Source organism: Dendrobates tinctorius, unplaced genomic scaffold, assembly GCF_039654945.1.
Source record: "Dendrobates tinctorius isolate UK_male_01 unplaced genomic scaffold, ASM3965494v1 ptg000091l, whole genome shotgun sequence".
NCBI lineage: Eukaryota > Metazoa > Chordata > Amphibia > Anura > Dendrobatidae > Dendrobates > Dendrobates tinctorius.
Genome location: NW_027361759.1, coordinates 1,111,066 through 1,132,544, shown reverse-complemented (window position 1 = coordinate 1,132,544; position 21,479 = coordinate 1,111,066). Strand labels below are relative to the sequence as shown.

At 40.2% G+C, this 21,479-nt stretch overlaps 1 protein-coding gene across 5 annotated transcripts in view; it reads right to left on the bottom strand.

The window, feature by feature from the left end:
• The window catches only part of FRMPD4 (FERM and PDZ domain containing 4), an 808,734-nt gene that overhangs the window by 102,980 nt on the left and 684,275 nt on the right, over positions 1 to 21,479 (bottom strand). For all 5 annotated transcript variants that reach the window (XM_073586154.1, XM_073586150.1, XM_073586151.1 and 2 more), the window contains 2 exons: positions 11,944 to 11,989; positions 3,832 to 3,936 (listed from right to left, as the gene is read on the bottom strand). In XM_073586154.1, coding sequence (XP_073442255.1) covers positions 3,832 to 3,936; positions 11,944 to 11,989 — 151 coding nt within the window. The remainder of the gene's footprint in view (positions 1 to 3,831; positions 3,937 to 11,943; positions 11,990 to 21,479) is intronic.

Here is a 21,479-nt window from a genome sequence, read left to right as displayed (position 1 = left end):
ATAGTTAATGAATAACATTTCCCACAAGACTACTTTACATCAGCACAATTTTGGAAACAATTTTTTTTTTTTTGCTGGGAAGTTAAAATGGTTAAAAGTTGTCCAGCGATTTCTCATTTTTACAACAAAATTTACAAAACCATGTTTTTAGGGACCACCTGACATTTTAAGTCACTTTGAGGGATCTATATGGCAGAAAATACCCAAAAGAGACACCATTTTAAAAACTGCACCCCTCAAGCTACTCAAAACTACACTTAAGAAGATTATTAACCCTTCAGGTGCTTCACAGGAACTAAAGCAACCTGGAAGGAAAAAATGGACATTTTAATTTTTCCAACAAAAATTTTCTTTTAGCAACAATTTGTTCATTTTCACAAGGGCAACAGGATAAAATGGATCCCAAAGTTTGTTGGGCAATTTCTCTTGATTACACCGATACCTCATATGTGGTCACAAACTACTGTTTGGGTGCACGGCAGGGCTCAGAAGGGAAGGAGCTCCATTTGACTTTTTGAATGGAAAATATGCTGGAATATTTAGCGGTTGCATTGTCGCGTTTGGAGAGCCCCTGTGTGCCTAAACATTGGATCTCCTCCACAAGTGACCCCATTTTGGAAACTAGACCCTCCAAGGAACTTATCTAGATGCATAATGAGCACTTTGAACCCCCAGGTGATTCACAAATTGATCCGTAAAAAAAAAGTACTTTTTTTCACAAAAATTTTCTTTTAGCCTCAGTTTTTTCATTTTCACATGGGCAACAGGATAAAATGGATTGTAAAATTTGTTGGGCAATTTCTCCCGAGTTCACCGATACCTCATATGTGGTCATAAACCACTGTTTGGGTGCACGGCAGGGCCCGAAAGGGAAGGAGCGCCATTTGACTTTTTGAATGGAAAATTAGCTCAAATCGTTAGCGGACACCATGTCACGTTTGGAGAGCCCTTGTGCATCTAAACATTGGAACTCCCCCACAAGTAACCCCATTTTGGAAACTAGACCCCCAAAGGAACTTATCTAGATGTGTAGTGAGCACATTGAGCCCCCAAGTGCTTCACAGAAGTTTATAACGCAGAGCAGTGAAAATAAAAAATAATTTTTTTTCCTCAAAAATGATTTTTAACCCGCTATTTTTTATTTTCACAAGGCTAACAGGAGAAATTGGACCACAAAAGTTGTTGTCCAGTTTGTCCTGAGTACACTGGTACCCAATATGTGGGGGGAACCACTGTTTGGGCACACGGCAGGGCTCAGAAGGGAAGGAGCGTCATTTGACTTTTTGAATGGAAAATTAGCTCCAATCGTTAGCGGACACCATGTAGTGTTTGGAGAGCCCCTGTGTGCTTAAACTTTGGATCTCCCCCACAAATGACCCCATTTTGGAAACTAGACCCCCTAAGGAACTTATCTAGATGCATAGTGAGCACTTTGAACCCCCAGATGCTTCACAGATGTTTTTAACGCAGAGCAGTGAAAAATTTTTTTTTTTTTTTATTCCTCAAAAAATGATTTTTTAGCTCGCTATTTTTTATGTTCACACTTGTAACAGGATAAATTAGAACCCAAAAGTTGCTGTCAAGTTTGTTCTGAGTACGCTGGTACCCCATATGTGGGGGGACCACTGTTTGGGCACACGTTGGGGCTCGGAAGGGAAGTAGTGACGTTTTGAAATGCCATCTTGTTGGAATGGTCTGTGAGCATCATGTTAAGTTTGCAGAGCCCCTGATGTACTTAAACAGTGGAAACCCCCCACAAGTAACCCCATTTTGGAAACTAGATGACCCAAGGAACTAATCTAGATGTGTGGTGAGCACTTTGAACCCCCAAGTGCTTCACAGAAGTTTATAACGCAGAGACGTGAAAATAAAAAATAATTTTTTCTCCACAAAAATAATTTTTTTAGCCCCCAATTTTTTATTTTCCTAAGGGTAACAGGAGAAATTAGACCCCCAAAGTTGTTGTGCAATTTTTCCTGAGTACGCTGATACTCCATATGTGGGGGTAAACCACTGTTCGGGCACACGTCAGGGCTCGGAATGGAGGGAGCACTGTTTGACTTTTTGAACGCAAAATTGGCTGGAATAAATGGTGGCGCCATGTCGCATTTGGAGACCCCGTGATGTGCCTAAACAGTGGAAACCCCTCAATTCTATCTCCAACCCTAACCCCAACACACCCCTAACTCTAGTCCCAACTCCAACCCTAACCACAAGCCTAACCCTAATCCCAACCCCAACCCACACCTAACCCTAATCTTAACCCAAATTCCAACCCTAACCCTAATTCCAACCCTAACCCTAATCCCAACCCTAACTCCAACCCTAACCCTAATCCCAACTGTAACCCTAATTCCAATCGTAAGCCTAATTCCAACCCTAACCCTAATTCTAACCCTATTTCTAACTCTAACCCTAATTCCAACCCTAACCCTAATTCTAACCCTAGCCCTAACCTTAACCCTAACCCTAGCCCTAACCCTAATGGAAAAATAAAAATAAAAATATTTTCTTTATTTTATTATTTGTCCCTACATATGGGGGTGATAAGGGGGGCAGTGATTTACTTTTTTTTATTTGTGAGAGTTTATCACAGTGATCAAAATAAATGAATGAATCTGCAGGTTGCAGATTCGAGCTGGCGCACTGCGCATGCGCCCGCCATTTTCCAAGATGGCGGTGTCATTGGTGCAAGACGGCAGGACACCGGGACGGCCAGAGGGATGTCGGAGGCACCGTGGAGGGTGAGAGAGGGGTCGGAAGGCCGGGGGGAGCGGATGGAAGGGGAGAGGGGCAGATTATGACGGCGGCTGCTGATCGGTGCCATCAGTCGGTGGCGACAGCCGATCGGCGCTGTTAGTCGGTGGGGAGGGTCTGATCGGTGTCTCCAGCCATGTCCGATGCTATTGCAGCATCGGCCATGGCTGGATTGTAATATTTCATCAAATTTCATTGGTGAAATATTACAATCGCTCTGATTGGCTGCTTCACTTTTAACAGCCAATCAGAGCGATCGTAGGCACATGGGGGCTAAGCCACGCCCCCTGGGGTTAACTTTGAAGTGTCCTCTGTGTGCGGGTCAGGTGATCTTTCAGTGACCCCAGTCACCCGACCCGCAGGGGGGCAATCAATTCATGACGCCACATAGGCGTCATGGGTCGTATTGGCATGACTTTTCATGATGCCTATGTGGCGTCAAAGGTCGGGAAGGGGTTAATTCATCTGACCAAATGTTATAGATTAATCTAATAATGTAAAGTGAGGGTATAACAATATGCAAAATGCAGTTTTATCTTTTAAAAACAATCTGAAACTGGTGTTATATATCATTGGGTATGCTATAAATATAATCTGGAATTAGAAAGAACATAACTGGATCAGGCTTATAATTAAAAACTGTGCATAGAAAAGAAAATGCCCATATTTCTGGTATTCATACCATTAAATTTAAGTAATAAGGAAATTAATTAAACCATTGTGTCTTCATTATGTTATATAGTATAAGGCTAAGCTGTTGTACAGTATGCAAGAGCTTTAAAGGGATTATCTGTATGCAGCTTTAATTTTGCACAGCCATCCCCCCTCATACAGGTTAGCTGTATGAGTGGCTACACGTCAGTATTTCCCCCTGTGCAATTTCTCTCATATACTCTAGCAATGTGATATCCTGATGTGATGAGAACAGCCCTTTAATTTTTACTGTGTGCATGAGGCTACACATAGTGAGAATAGATTGTAAAAGATACATTTTAATAACATAGTCACTAATGGCACCAACAATTAATAGTTACCCTGAAACCCCATAATGAATATTAGGTTCAAAACACTTACGGAAACCTGTCCATTGATGATCACTTCCTCAGAAAACCGAACTTTGACTGGATTGGATTTCAATCTTGCCTTTTTTGCTGCACTAATAAATGCTGATTTTGGTGACTTAAAAAAAAAGACACAACATAGAACATTAAATGTATAATTAATTAAATAGGAAATGAAATAAATTAAAATAATTTGAAAACAATATATACAGAATAAACTGTAATGTAACAGTTGCAATCTATATATTATGTGGTGTAGTAACCACTGAGTCCGCTAGGGGGCGCTGTGTGGATGTCCCAGGAGAAAGGATGAATGGCAGAAGACGGAATGACCGTTATGTATCCCAAAGTGGGTGGCTTTGGGATGGAGACTTATGTGTTGTTCAGCAATGATATTGCTGAGGTGTTGTTTCAATGTGTAATGGAGAAGTCTCCAGGTAACTAGAGAGATGGGCAGACCTGGTTACCTACAAACCCACCCAGGGGGTGTGTTTAAAGCACTGTTGGAAAGAGTGTGTAAATGCTTGAAGGACCTGTGATGAGGTCAGAGTCATGTTACCCGGTGGGCGTGGCTATGAACCATATAATGTGGCCAGGGTAGGTCACAGGGGGTGAATGCTTGGACCTGGTTGGTCCAGTGTGGAAGGTCCCGCTGAGATGGGGCTTCCTGCCTGACAGCACGTGTGGATGCGGTGTTTAATGGCTGCAAGTGTCTGAGAGTTCCCTGGAGGGAATGAATGTCTGCAGTATGGAGAAGCAGCCATGAGAGAACCCTGACGGGGTGAGATATAACTGTGAGTCTGAAAAGCCTGCGTATTGGACATTGCAAACAGAGTGAAGCTCTGTCATGGATGCTATGCCGTTTATATATTGCTGGTCATGGTTTATGATGTTTAATAAACCGCATGGACTGGCTTATGGAAAACCTGTGCCGGATCTGATTTTGTGGCTGCCAAGCGAGTGATTCCCTACTTAAATGACAGCGCTACCTCACAATATATAGTTAAGGAAATAAGTATTTGATCCCTTGTTGTAAGTTTGCCCACTGATAAAGACATGAACAGTCTATAATTTCAGTCTATAATTTTAAGGATATGTTAGTTTTAACATTGCAACATAGAATATCAAAAATAAAATCCAGAAAATCACATTGCATAAATTACATAAATGTATTTGCATTTTGCAGTGAGAAATAAGTATTTGATCCCTCTGGCAAACAAGACTCAACACTTGGTGGCAAAACCCTTGTTGGCAAGCACAACAGTCAGACATTTTTTCTAGTTGATGATGAGGTTTGCGCACATGTCAGGAGGAATTTTGATCCACTTCTCTTTGCAGATCATCTTTAAATCATCAAGATTTTGAGGCTGTCGCTTGGCAACTCGGAGCTTCAACTCCCTCCATAAGTTTTCTATGGGATTAAGGTTTGGAGACTGGCTAGGCCACTCCATGACCTTAATGTGGTTCTTTTTGAGCCACTTCTTTTTTGCCTTGGCTGTAGACCCAGACACGACCCATTTTTAATGTCCTGGTGGAGGGAAGGAGGTTGTCACTCAGGATTTTAAGGTACATGGCTCCATCCATTCTCCCATTGATGCGGTGAAGTGGTCCTGTGCCCTTAGTAGAGAAACAACCCCAAAACATAATGTTTCCATCTCCATGCTTGACAGTGGGGATGGTGTTCTTTGGGTCATAGGCAGCATTTCTCTTCCTCCAAGCACGGCGAGTTGAGTTTATGCCAAAGAGCTCAATTTTTGTCTCATCTGACCACAGCACCTTCTCCCAGTCACTCACAGAATCATCCAGGTGTTCATTGGCAAACTTCAGATGTGCCTGCACATGTGCCTTCTTGAGCAGGAGGACCTAGCGGGCACTGCAAGATTTTAAACCTTTACGGCCTAGTGTGTCATCAATGGTTTTCTTGGCAACTGTGGTCCCAGCTGTCTTGAGATCATTAACAAGTTCCCCCGTGTAGTTTTAGGCTGATCTCTCACCTTCCTCATGATCAAGGATACCACATGAGGTGAGATCGGTGTTGATTGATAGTCAATTTGTATTTCTTCCATTTTCTTACTATTGCACCAACAGTTGTCTTCTTCTCACCCAGCATCTTACGTATGGTTTTGTAGTCCACTCCAGCTTTGTGCTGGTCTATGATCAAGTCTCTGACATCCTTATAAAGCTTTTTGGTCTTGCCCATGTTGGAGAGGTTAGAGTCTTACTGATTGAGTCTGTGGACAGGAGTCTTTTATAAAGGTGACTATGTAAGGCAGCTGTCTTTAATGCAAGTAACAAGTTGATTAGGAGCATCTAGCTGGTCTGTAGAAGCCAGAACGCTTAATGGTTGGTAGGGGATCAAATACTTATTTCTCACTGCAAATTCATATAAATTTATATAATTTATACAATGTGATTTTCTGGATTTTATTTTTGATATTCTATCTCTCAGTGTTAAAATTAACCTACCCTTCAAATTATAGACAGTTCATATCTTTGTCATTGGACAATCTTATAAAATCAGCAAGGATCAAATACTTATTTCCCCCACTGTATATATTCAGCTCTGACAAAAATTAAGAGACCACTGCAAAATTTTCAGTTTGTCTGATTTTTCTCTTTATAGGTATATTTTTGAGTAAAATCTAAATTGCTCTTTTATTCTATAAACTACTGACAACATGTCTTCGAATTTCCAAGCACTAAATTTTGCATTTATTTTCAGAAAATGAGAAATGATCAAAATAACAGAAAAGGCAGTGCTTGCTGACCTCAAATAATGCTAAGGAAATAAGTTCATAATCATTTAGAAACAGTAATACTAGTGTTTCATCTCAGGAAGAGTTCAGAAATCAATATTTTGTGGAATAACTATGATTTCTAATTACAGCTTTCATGCTTTCCACCAGTCTTTCACACTGCTTTTGGGTGACCTTATGCCACTCCTGGTACAAAAATTTAAGTAGTTATTCTTTGATGGCTTGTGACTATCCATCTACCTCTTGATCACATTCCAGAGGATTTCAATGGGGTTCAGGTGTGGAGATTGGGCTTTCCATGACAGGGTTTTGATGTGGTGCTCCTTCATCCACACATTGATTGACCTAGCTGTGTGGTATGGCACGTATGAATCAAGCCGCATACAAGATTATTCTGGAAATATGGTTGATTCCTTCTACTCAGGCAATGTTGCCCAACTCTGAGGACTAGTTTTTCCAGCAGGATAATGCGCCATGCCACACAGCTAGGTCAATCAATGTGTTGATGAAGGACCACCACATGAGAACCCTGTCTTGTAAAGCCCAATCTCCGGCTATAGGAAGTTTCGCCCCCAGCAATTTGCCCCCAGCAGTTCGCCCCCAGGTACATTTCTCCCCTGCATATTTTGCCACTATAATTTTGCATGCTGGGGACGAAATGTGCGGGGGTGAAACGTACCCGGGGTCGAACTGCTGGGGGGTGAAATATCCAAATCCCTATTCATACGTCCTTCGCAAAGATTACCCTGCCCAATTCCAGCCTTGCTGAAGCATCCTCAGATCATCACTGATCCTCCACCAAATTTCACAGTGGGTGCAAGACACTGTGGCTTGTACGCCTCTCCAGGTCTCCGTCTAACCATTAGACAAACAGGTATTGGGCAAAGCTGAAAATTAGACTCATCAGAGAAGGTCACTTGATGTCATCCTGTGGTTGCTGAAGGACATTCGAATAAGATGATGGTCATCAGTGGAGAGTCGTTTTTGCCCTCCGTCGGTCTGTAGCTTTATTGTCCCCAATGTCTGCTGCTTGACCATGTTATATTGGACTGTTATCTTAGATATTTTAAGGATGGAGGCAACAAGTCTTTTCTTTTCAACTCCTTTGGCATGGTTAAAAGTTATTTTTTCATTCCTATTACTTTTGGGATATTACTAGCGCTTGTTTTGCCATCCAGCTTGTCCTATTGCAAGAGGATTGTGAACACCATAGCAGAGTTTCTTATACTTTCCTTTGCTAAATAAGATTTGGTTCAGGTGATCACCTAATCAGAAGCGCATCAAGTAGAATGATGTGTACTCTGGTTGGAATTCAACTGACACTGAAATGGAATGACTGTCAGACATGTAGAGAAGCTGATTTTTATAAAACTGTGCAGTGGTCTCTTAATTTTTGCCAGAGCTGTGTGCATATACATACATATATATATACTGCTCAAAAAAATAAAGGGAACACTTAAACAACATAAAGTAACTCCAAGTAAATTAAATTTCTGTGAAATCCAACTGTCCACTTAGGAAGCAACACTGACAATCAATTTCACATGCTGTTGTGCAAAAGGAATAGACAACAGATGGAAATTGTTGGAAATTATTAAGACACACTCAATAAAGGAGTGTTTCTACAGGTGGGAACCACAGACCACATCTCAGTACCAATTCTTTCTGGCTGATGTTTTGGTCACTTTTGAATGTTGGTTGTGCTTTCACACTCATGGAAGCATGAGACAGACTCTACAACCCACACAAGTGGCTCAGGTAGTGCAGCTCATCCAGCATGGTACATCAGTGCAAGCTGTGGCAAGAAGGTTTGCTGTGTCTATCAGCGTACTGTCTAGAGGCTGGAGGCACTACCAGGAGACAGGTCAGTACACCAGGAGACATGGAGGGGGCAGCAGGAAGGCAACAACCCAGCAGCAGGACCACTACCTCTGACTTTGTGCAAGGAGGAACAGGAGGAGCACTGCCAGAGCCCTGAAAAATGACCTCCAGCAGGCCACAAATATGCATGTGTCTGCACAAACGGTTTATTAACCGACTCCATGAGGATGGTCTGAGTGCCTGACGTCCACAGATGGGGGTTGTGCTCACAGCCCAACACTGTGCAGGACACTTGGCATTTTCCACAGAACATCAGGCTTGTCAAATTTGTCACTAGTGCCCTGTTCTCTTCACAGATGAAAGCAGGTTCACACTGTGCACATGTAACAGATGTGACAGAGTCTGGAGACACCGTGGAGAGCGATCTGCTACCTGCAACATCCTTCAGCATGACCGGTTTGGCAGTGGGTCAGTAATGGTGTGGGGTGGCATTTCTTTGGAGGGCCGCACAGCCCTCCATGTGCTTGCCAGAGGTAGCCTGACTGCTATTAGGTGCCGAGATGAGATACTCAGACCCCTTGTGAGACCATATGCTGGTGCGGTTGGCCCTGGATTCCTCCTAATGCAGGACAATGCCAGACCACATGTGGCTGTAGTGTGTCAGCAGTTATTGCAGGATGAGGGCATTCATGCTATGGACTAGCCTGCCAGTTCCCCAGACCTGAGTTTAATCGAGCACATCCGGTACATCATGTCACCAACGCCACCTTGCTCCACAGACTGTCCAGGAGTTGATTGAAGCTTAAATCCAGGTCTGGGAGGAAATCCCTCAGGAGAACATCCACGACCTCATCAGTAGCATGCCCAGGCATTGTAGGGAGGTCATACAGGCACGTGGAGGCCACACACACTATGGAGCATCATTTCCTTGTCTTCAACCATTTCTACTGAAATTGGATCAGCCTGTAATTTGATTTTCCACTTTGATTTTCAGTATCCTTCCAAATCCAGACCTCCATGGGTTATTAATTTTTATTTACATTGATCATTTCTATTTTCTATTGTTCTCAATGCATGCCACTATGTAATGAATAAAGATTTGCAACTGGAATATTTCATTCAGTGATATCTAGGATGTGGTATTTTAGTGTTCCCTTTATTTTTTTGGGCCAGTGTACATATATATCACAGAAAAAACTTTTAACATCCTTGACAGCTGGCTTTGCCAGGAAGAAATCTTATTATCTGCTTTTTTCAGCTGTAGCTCTCTTACATGGAATATCTAATACTCAAATTAATGGCCATATGTGTGATATACAGTATAGATGATTGGGATCTTGTTAGCAACTCTTCAACTTTATAGAGCAGGGTTTGGCAATTAATTTTTCAAAGGGCCCACATGTGACTGCTGTGGAGGGCTGAACCAATCAGCTAAACTTAAAGAGGTGGTATGAAGCCAAAGCAGAATTTCATACTAAATGTACAGTATATCTATTTAATTTAGCAATATAATCTGTTTCAAATTCAATAAAAAAATTCCCTAATGTTACCTCTATTTTGATATCTTGTCTGCTTTTTTCTTATTAACTTCCAATGACATTTTACCTGAGATTCACAAGTGCATGCTGGGATACTCAAATGAGATGTCTTCAGGGGGCAAAGAGCTGTGGTCACTACTGCAACTGCTGTCCCCACCATGAAACAAAAGGTCATCCATTACATCCGTTTCAGGGAGCTTGGATAGTCCCTGTTCTAATGAACATACATTAGTTGTAAACTCTGATGCATGCTCAGCATGAGCTCCCTGCGCTATATTCCTTTGAATGCACAATGACAGTGCGACTCACCAGCGATCCCGACAATGATATCAACGTGTCAGAATCGCTGGTGAGTCACTATGTGATCACTGGTGAGCTGTCACACAGACAGCTTCACCAGCGATCAGCACAGCGACGCCGAGCGCGCGGCATCGCTGTGTTCATTAGTTACCAGCGCGCTGATGGAGGGAGCTGGTAACTAACATACACATCGGGTATACAAGGGACACACGTTACCAGCAGATCGCTGGTCTCCCGCCTGTCACACGCAGCGATGCGTGCTGGCCAGCGGGAGACCAGCGACAAAAGAAATGTCCAGCGGTTTCCTACAGCGATCAGCGATACCGGCAGAGGGGCCGGTCGCTGATCACTGTCACACACAGCAATCTCGCTGGTGAGATCGCTGTTGTGTCACAAAACTTGTGACTCAGCAGCGATCTCGCTAGCTAGCGAGATCGCTATATGTGACGGGGCCCTAAAGAGAAGTGATGAGGCAGCAAGAGAGCGCACTGTCACTGCCAATCATAAGGAGATAACGTGGCAAGCAGTCATTGCCCTAGCTCCCTGATGATGTCCCGTGTAAATATCCCAACATGCACTGGTGGGTCTCAAACAAAACATCATTGGGAGCAAAAAAAAAGCAAGCAGACTGTAAGTTAGCGTAGAGAGGGAATGGTGGGGAATTTTTTATTGAAGTATGTTAGAAAAGTGATGAGATTATTGAATTAAATAGACATTTAGGGCTCGTTCACACAAGCGAATTACACAGGAGAATGCTATGCAAGGTTTTATCTCATAGCATTCGGACCAGTGTTATTCTATGGGGCAGCTCAGATCTGAGATTTTTTTTTCATACCGATTTGGAATGAGAGAACAATCGCAACATGATGTGAGTGCATCCAATATTTGGATCGCACTCACCCATTCAAGCCTATAAGTGTGTGTGAAACATCAGATTACACTCGGATGTCATCCAAGCTGGCAATGGAGAACATGCACCTGTGCTCCGATTTCCTCATGCCAGAGAATCACAGGGACACTCAGATCAAACTCTGACGTAGTTTGATCTTGGTGTCATTAACATAATTGGCCCGATTCTCTCGCATGACAGGACATATGCATGTGTGACCCCAGCCTTAGTATTACGTTCACCTTTGTTTTCTTTATTTCTGCACGATATTAATTTTATTGCTTTACAAAAAGCTGTTGATTACATGGTTTTGTTTAACTGTTACTGAGAAAGTCTAATTAAAATAAGCGTGTAAAAAAATCAGATGATTTTCATCCAGAAAAGCAGACAATTTTTGCCTTTATTGTCATCCGTGTGGCAGTCATTTTTATGCATCAGAAGTGAATAAAATTACAAGACTAAACGCAGTTTCCGATGTTAGTAATGGAAACATATCCGCAAAAATCGGATTCTATTTGGATAATTAATTTTTTTTCTGCACACACCCATAGACTTCAGAAGACAAGACTAGTACATGCCATGATCTTTTTTTCACACAGATATTTGGTCCATATTAAACTGTAATCTGAATAGCTCAATTGCATAATATTGGACCTAGTGCTGTCCGCGAGAGGTCAGATTTTTGTTTCCATGGACAGCACTTGGACCAAAAATACAGTCGAGTGAATGCAGACTGATAATGCAAGTCCAATAAGCTTTATTGTAACAAGTATTATTGCAACAAACATCAAAAGTAAAACATTATTTCTTGTTATACTTACTGGGTATGGTTGCACAACTGTGAGAAGTATTGATTCTTTGCAACTTCTGTAAGAAAACAAGCAAACACACGATATGTTATATATAAATTTTGGTTATAAAATACAATTTGAAAATATTAGAAATAAAACCTGTAAATACATTGCGTAATTTTGTACAACAACAGTTTTGAAAGATACAGTATTCAATAACAGTTTGTTGATACTAGATTCCAACAAGAGTGCCAAGGGGGGTGTTTTCAGCACAAAAAAATGTGCTGAAAAATTTGACTAATACACGAGTATACAAACGAGGTCAAAATTGTTGGTACCCCTCGTTTAATGACAGAAAAACGCAAAATGGTCACAGAAATAACTTGAACCTGACAAAACTAATAATAAATAAAAAAATTATGAAAATGAACAAATGAAAATCACACATTGCTTTTCAAACCATGCTTACAAAGAATTTAAAAAAAATATAACTCATGAAATAGGCCTGGACAGAAATGATGGTACCCCTGAAAATAATGTGACAAAAGGGAAAAGTTAAATCAAAGTGTGTCCGCTAATTAGCATCACAGGTGTCTACAATCTTGGAATCAGTGAGTGGACCTTTATAGAGGGATACAGATACTCACTGTGCTGTTTGGTGACATGGTGTGTATCACATTCAACATGGACCAGAGGAAACGATGGAAAGAGTTGTCTCAGGAGATTAGAAAGAAAATTATAGACAAATATGTTAAAGGTAAAAGTTATAAGACCATCTCCAAGCAGCTTGATGTTCCTGTGACTACAGTTGCACATATTATTCAGAAATTTAAGCTCCATGGGAATGTAGACAACCCCCCTGGACATGGCCGCAGGAGGAAAATTGATGACAAATCAAAGAGATGGATAATACGAATGGCAACAAAAAAGCCCAGATAAACTTCTAAACAAATTAAAAGTGAACTTCATGCTCAATGAACTTCAGTGTCAGATCACACCATCCATGGTTGTATGAGCCAAATGGGACTTCATGAGAGACGACCAAGGAGGACACCATTGTTGAAAAAAAATTATAAAAAAGCCAGTATGGAATTTGCCAATTTACATGCTGACAAGCCAAAAAGCTTCTGGGAGAAAGTCTTATGGACAGATGAGACAAAAATTGCACTTTTTGGCAAGGAACATCAGCTCTATGTTCACAGATGGAAAAATGAAGCATATCAAGAAAAAGAACACTGTCCCTACTGTGAAACATGAAGGAGGCTTTGTTATGTTCTGGGGGTGCTTTGCTGCATCTGGCACAGGGTGTCTAGAATCTGTGCAGGGTACAATGAAATCTCAAGACTATCAAGGGATTCTAGACAGAAATGTGCTGCCCAGTGTCAATAAGCTTGGTCTCAGTCACATGTCATGGGTCTTGCAAAAGGATTAGGCTAGGTTCACATTGCATTAACACAGCCCGTTCAATGCATAGCGTTGATGGGCTGCATTAACGCTATAGCATAACGCGATATGCGTTATGCTATACCGCTAGTGCAGATGCTTCATCTGCGCTAGCGGTGACGGAGCCTCAGATGCTGCAGCTCGCGTCCGAGGCTCCGTCACTGAATGACTGCACATCACGAACGCCTGCCGCTTTATGGCATGTGTTGTGATGCGCCCGACAATGGGGCTGAATGGCAGCATTAACGGACTGCATTACACCGCGTTACACCGTGGTGTAATGCAGTCCGTCTAACGGACTGCTGTAACGTAATGTAAACCCAGCCTAGTGACCCAAAACACACAGCTAAAAACATCCAAGAGGAAAACAATGGACTATTCTGAAGTGGCCTTCTATGAGCCCTGACCTAAATTCTATTGAGCATCTTTGGAAAGAGCTGAAACATGCCATCTGGAAAAGGCAACCTTCAAACACAAGACAACTGGAGCAATTTGCTCTTGAGGAGTGAGCCAAAATACCTGTTGAGAGGTGCAGAAGTCTCATTGACAGTTACAGGAATCGTTTGATTGCAGTGATTGCCTCAAATGTTTGTGCAACAAAATATTAAGTTAAGGGTACCATCATTTCTGTCCAGGCCTATTTCATGAGTTTTATTTCTTAAAAAATTCTGTGGAAGCGTGGTTGAAAAGCAATGTCTGACTTTCATTTGTTCATTTTAATACATTTTTGATTTATTATTACTTGTGTCAGATTCAAGTTATTTATGTTACCATTGTGGGGTTTTCTGTCATTAAACGAGGGGTACAAACAATTTTGACCAAGTGTGCATACGAAAATTTTCAGTATAGCTTTGAATGTCTTTTGCTGCTCCTTGAATATTCCAAATCAGTATGTCATTTGAGATTGAATAGTATTGTACAGGTATCTTTTATTTAAAGAATATTTTATCAGTTGATTCCTATTCAATAGAATTAGCCAATAGGAAGCATAAACAGCACATTATTGGGAATGCAGTATCTATGAGGTAAGATTAATATTTTGTCTGAGACCGTGGTCTACGACATCGACAAAATGGGGGAAATTTAGTCCCAAGCCTGGCACACTATTTTCCAATTTATGCTTATTCAAAATGTATTTTTCTTTAGCTTAACGCTTTAAAAACCTGTGTTTTCTGTTGAATCTGTAGTAAAGGGTCCTATTGCATGATCGATGGGTGTCTCAGGACCCGGACCCCCACCAATCTGCAGGAAATTCATGTGTCTGCTAAATATTAAATATCAAGAAGAAAATTAAGTTAGTAGTTACTCTTTAATATAGTCTGGACAGCAAACAAGAAACCATTTTTTTAAGAAAGGTCAACTGTAAAAATTTAATACTGGGAAAAAAAAAATCATAAAATTGTTTTTGCAATTATTGTTTAACACATATTTTTTCATTTAGGAGAAATAGTCCAGTAACATTGCTCCCCAATTTACTAACATATTGTACTTGTCTTTCGAACCAAATAATCAGCAAGACGTATTCATAAGTTGCTTTAATTTTGAGCAAAGTATTAGATCAAAACATGCCATGGGCTTAAATTGTCTAAGCTAAGTAAATCTTCTTTCATTCTTTAATGTCTTTCATTAATATGAAAATTATGGAACACAGGCATTTGAGCAATGAGTTGCTAATGTAGCCTGAAATACAAAGGCAAAAGCATTCTGTTATGACAGAACTTCTTGTGATGCATCTAAAGAGACATACTAAAAATATCAATGACAATTGAATATGCATTTAAAAAAGAAAATATATAGTCTAGAACTTCAAAATACATATATACTCATTAGGCAAGTGAGTGTTTTTTATGCATATTTCCAAACACTAAGCTACTGTATATCAACTTGAATGCTTATGCATTTGAAGAATATCAGGTGATGTGTATTTGTGTAATAAGTAAGGATGTGGCCTAAGGATATCAACACCATTAGATGTGCTGAAATATTAACAATTTGTTTTCCTTAAGAAAAATGTGGCAATAAAAGATATTTATCTGTTTCTGAAACATCAGAATTGTTAAAAGTCTTACAGAGGGATACAGAACTCTTGATAAAACTAAAATCTTGGGGTGTGATGACAGAACAATCAAAAGTTTTGTTGCAGTTAGTCAACGGGGTCACAAAAAAAGTTGAGAAAAAGATGCACGTTAATTGCAAAAACTTTTGTAAGAATCAAATGTGAGGTCACATGGAACTCATTATTCTCCAGTGCTGTCATATTCCAGAACTGCAAAAAGAGCAAATGAAGGAGCAAGATCAAAAATATATAAAAAATATAAATTTTATTAATAATAATTAAAAATACCGAAATATTTACAACACAATAATTAGAGTACCAAGGAGCAAGAACAAAACATACAATGAAGCACAAAGGTGCAAGCCCCAAGGCTACAGAAATATATAAAGGAATAGGCGTATAAATTTAAAAGCACGCATATATGCCTATAATAGCTCAATGGCTATGAGTAAGAGAACACGACCATCCGTAACAATAAGATATGTGACTACTCAGAAACAATGACATCCAGAAAATACTAAACTGAGCTTTGCCACCAATGCATAGAGATATCAGGACTGTCTCTAACTCATGAAACATCAGACGCTAGTGAAAGTATATAGGACATATGCTCAGAGCCATGGCCACATTAAGGAAGGCTAAACTTGACCAACACTAAACAATAGAGATAAGTTGAAATGTAAAGGCTGGGCCAAGAAATATCTGAAAACAGATTTTTCAAAAGTTTTATGGACCAATGAGATGAGAGTGACTCTTGATGGACTAGATGCATGTGACCATGGCTGGATCAGTAACAGGCAACAGACCTCCACTTTGACTCAGACACCAGCTAGGTGAATGTGGGGTACAGCTATGGGCTAGTATTATTACAGATGAGCTAGTTAGAACATTTCAGGTTGAGGATGGACTCAAAATGAACTCCCAAACCTACTGCCAGATTTTAAAACACATTTTTTATAAGCAGTGATTCAGGTACAAGTCTTAATCTTCCAAGAAAATGATTTTTTTATAGGACAATGCATGCACCATTATATTCATCAAAGTACTCCACCATTTGGCTATTCAGCAAGGGTCTTAAAGATGAAGGAATAATGATATGGCTCTGTGGGAAATCAGGATCCATTTTGTCTTCTCAGTTGCCATTTTATGCTCTAAATTTCATGCAGAGCTTTGAGACACAAACCCCTCCCCACACACACATTCCAAATCCCTGAGATTCTGAATATAACCAGACATTAATGCACAATTATTTCTGAATCCCACAAAAGAGTTGCTTATTGTCATAAAGCCCTTTTCTGTTCAGGTGTTTAAATAATCCCTACCCGCATTTTACTAAAGCCAAATCTTATGCTGGACACTACCTGTGTGCGTATACTGAATGGATTCCCTGAGCTCGTTCATGACATCACCTCTCACCTAGCCTTGTACATTAACTCTGGTGAGCCTGTTGTGTGCACAGCTGACCTATACCCTAATGACAACTTTTGGGCACTTCTTATACTGGAGATTTACATTGAATGAAAACAGTACCTCTCGATGAACATTGACTGGGAGGTAAGGGTTGGTGCTGCCCAAAAAGTTGATCTCTAACACATTATGAAAGTGATATACTCCATGGATGGAAGGCTAATGACTGTTTTGAAAAGAAGGGTGGATATACTGATTACTGATATTTTTTTGAAATGGCAGACATGTGCTTTTGTACATTTTGAGTTATTTGGTTATTAATCTCACTTTAACAGATGAAAATAGAAATTTAGATGGGAAAATTTGCGTTAAGTTTATCATTTAGTTGCATAATAATTCTGTGCATTAGCAGTTGCTCAGTAATTCAGCACACATAGATATTCTCTTAAGACAGATAATATCTTGCTTTCATTTTCTTAAATAATTAGGTTAGTAACCTTTTGAATTGACCAACGACACTATAGTTAATACCATATGGTACCAATGGTAATACATTTGATAATTTCCTGAGGAAGAAGTAATTACATACTTAGAAACTCGCAGAATAAATCACCATCCTTCTTTTATTATGTCTGGATTGATGTCTTATTCAGCAGTGGAGTTAATATCCACATTTCCATTACTTTGATTAGGATAAGTGACATGGCAGAAACACTTAAGGGGCCTTTACACATAGCGATATCACTAGCGATATCGCTAAAGCGTCACAGATTTTGTGACGCAGAAGCGATATCGCTAGCGATATCGATATGTGTGATACTTACCTCCGACGGGCTCCCCTGCTGTCTGTCGCTGATCACACGAGATCGTCCACGTCCATTTCTCGTCGGGCGCTTTCTGCTGGCGCCGACGAGCGACGCGTGACCGCGGGCAGGAGGACATCAGGATCGCAGCGTCTGAAAGGTAAGTAACGATCGCTGCTGCGTCACTACATCGTTGTGAGAGCTGCCTGTGTGGCAGCTCACTAGCGACCATTTAGCGATGCACCAGCGATCCTGACCAGGTCGTATCGTTGTCGGGATCGCTGGTGCATCGCTAAATGTAAAGGGGCCTTTACTCTTGTGATAAAACAGAAAGGGAATGTGTTAAATAAAAAAACAGCAGCTATAAACCCCTGCTGTTTTGGCTGTCACAAGTGACTTATGCTTCCCCTCCCTGGCCAGGAGCTGTGGTGTGTCCCGACCATGAACTGGAGCAGCTATACATGTTCGGACAAAGCCATTGCATAGCGCATCTCAAGGGCACATTTATAAGATTATCTCAATACAGGAAAGTTTTATTCCAATTGTGGAACATATTATTGTTCTAAGATCTATTAAGTAAAATGTACTTGGTAAGTGAGACAAGCCTATTAAACAATAGGTAACATTTTATAGTAGAGGATATTTTACATTCTCTCTATATTCATTCATTATATTTCAGGGTCTTGTACAGGTAGGGAAATCAATAATCCAAACCAGACCAAACCATGTATGAAATTTACAAATACCTTATTCTGTCATATTTGTTGAAATATGATCAACTGCTGAGCCCCAAGACATTATTATAAGTTCTGCACATTGTGTACTTTTTGTTAAATTAGCAAATAATCAATAAAACTGCATTCTTAAGCAAGGCCCTGGGAAATAAGCAAGAACTTTTGAAAGACAAATCACAAGTGATATCTAAGAGACAATGATTGATCTTTGCTGTAATGAGAAATACAGAATTTGTGAAGCAGGGGCAGAAGAAATGCATTGATAGCTGTAGAGAGCAAGCTTGTGCTTTGCATAGCTGAGAGGATACTTAATGTTGCCCACTGTGCAATGTGAACAGATGGCAAATATTCCTCTTCCTTCTTTCAGCCTGTTTTAAACTATGCATGGTACATAAATTGAATGTATTCATTGAGATCATCATGGTTTTACCATGCTTTTGCATAGGCAGGTTCTATGTCATGCATTTTACAATTCCAATTATTACAAATAACAAAAATATTTGGTATAAAGTTATTGGGTTTTTAAGATCACTCAATAAATGGATCAGGGAAATAGTTATAAATGCCTTTTTTAAAAGTCACATTTCTCATGACAGTCAATAAAATGAACACAGTGTCACAGTTCATTATTACAGTTGTAGCCAAATAAAGACAAGTTTACTCAACTTTTTTCAAAATCCAACACGATAACTGTGAAGTGATCGTCATATGACTGAGGCAGCTTTCTATTTCACAGAAATAAACAAAGAAGGTTCTCATCTCATTCAATGGCTTCCATCGTAGATATTGATGCAGAAAGTACATTAAAATTACCCTATAATATTTTTCATTGAACAGTAAAAAAAAGCTTTGAGTGACAAAATTGTAAAATGGATTTCCTTCCCTGAATACTATTTTCTCTTTAAATGGTTACATTTTTAATATGCAAACTTAACCCACACCCCTTTTGGTTCCAGAGTTAATCCAAATTTAATTTCTAGTTTTATTAGTCTACCATTGGTAAGTGCATAAATGGTGTTCATCGTTGAAATAGAACACCATTGCAATACAAAAAGTGAAACCACTAACCTTCTTCACATTTAACAGGTGTCGTGATTCATGCAATCACATGCACAATCAATCAAGTTGGATCTAAATAGGTGAAGTTTATTGATTTCACAGGACTTAAATAAAAAAAACAGCCTTTTCTTGTCACAATGGTAAAAAGAAATAAAACAGTTCATATGGCAATTCAATTGGCTGGATTTAAGATTGGACGCCAAGTTGTGTCCGGAGAGCCCCTGTTGTGCCTAAACAGTGGAAACCCACCAATTCTAACTCCAACCCTAACCCAAACACACCCCTAACCCTATTTCCAACAATAACATAACCCTAACCACAAGCGTAACCCTAACACACCCCTAACCCTAATCCCAACCCTGATCCTAATCCAAACCCTAACCCCAACTCTAGCCCCAACCCTAACCATAACCCTAACTTTAGCCCCAACCCTAACTCTTACTTTAGCCCCAACCCTAACCCTAACTTTAGCCCAACTCACTTTAACCCAACTGTAACCCTAATGGGGAAATGGAAATAATTTATTTCATTTTATTATTTTTCCCTAACTAATAATAATAATCTTTATTTTTATATAGCGCTAACATATTCCGCAGCGCTTTACAGTTTGCACACATTTTCATCACTGTCCCCGATGGGACTCACAATCTAAATTCCCTATCAGTATGTCTTTGGAGTGTGGGAGGAAACCGGAGTACCCGGAGGAAACCCACGCAAACACGGGGAGAACATACAAACTCCTTGCAGATGTTGTCCTTGGTGGGATTCGAACCCAGGACCCCAGCGCTGCAAGGCTGCAGCGCTAACCACTGAGCCACCATGCTGCCAACTAAGGGGTGATAAAGGAGGGTTTGATTTACAATTTTTATTATTTTGATCACTGTGATAGGGTCTATCACAGTGATCAAAATGAACCAATAGGAAAAAATTAACCTATTGTTGCCAAGTGGCTGATGGACGATCTTGTCGGGAGCACTGCGCATGCTCCCGCCATTTTCTCCTGGAAAAAGCAGTTGGCGGCCAGGGGGACTGGGGACCCTATTTCTCTCTCCTCTGATGTGCGATCACTTATAGGCATATCGGTGGTCATTATGGGGTTAAATGTAGCTTTCATCATTCTCCCCTGCTCACGCCAATCACCGGCAGAGCAGGGGAGAATGATGAGAGCCGTGTTCAGCACCCAGCACTGGGAAACAGTGTTTACTGTAATGCTTCATCCCTGGTGCTCTTCTGTGTGGTACTGATGCGGCATGCACATGCCACACGTGTGCTGCAAGTATTACACACACGGACACTGACTTCTCCAGTATCAGAAATATCAGGATGTGTAAAAGAGGCCTTATAGCGGGTTTTTATGTTTGGCTGCTGTCACAAGCTAAAGACACTTTTTATTGCAAAAAATAGTTTTTGCATCACCAAATTATGAGATCTTTAATTTTTTCATATTTTGGCCCACAGTCACATGAGGTCTTGTTTTTATGAGGGATGAGCTGATATTTTTATTGGAATAATTTTCAGACACATGACATTTTTGATCACTTTCTATTCTGATTCTATTCTGGCTCATTGGGAGACAGAATGAGCAAAACCAGCAATTCATGAATTTCTTTTTGGGGGAGTCTTTATACCATTCCGTGTGTGTGGTAAAATTGATAGGGCAGTTTTATTCTTCGTGTCAGTACAATTACAATGATACCTCATTTATATCTTTTTTTTTATGTTGTAATGCTTTTATACAGGGTGGGCCATGTACATGGATACAGCTAAATAAAATGGGAATGGTTGGTGATATCAGCTTCCTGTTTGTGGCACATTAGTATATGGGAGGGGGAAACATTTTCAAGATGGGTGGTGACCATGGTGACCATTTTGAAGTTGGCCATTTTGGATCCAACTTTATTTTTTGCAATCGAAAGAGGTTCATGTGACACATCAAACTTATTGAGAAATTCACAAGAAAAACAATAATGTGCTTGGTTTTAGCATATCTTCATTCTTTCATTAGTTATTTACAAATTTCTCTTTGTTTACAGCCATTGACATGTCACAGAGGTTAACACGTGA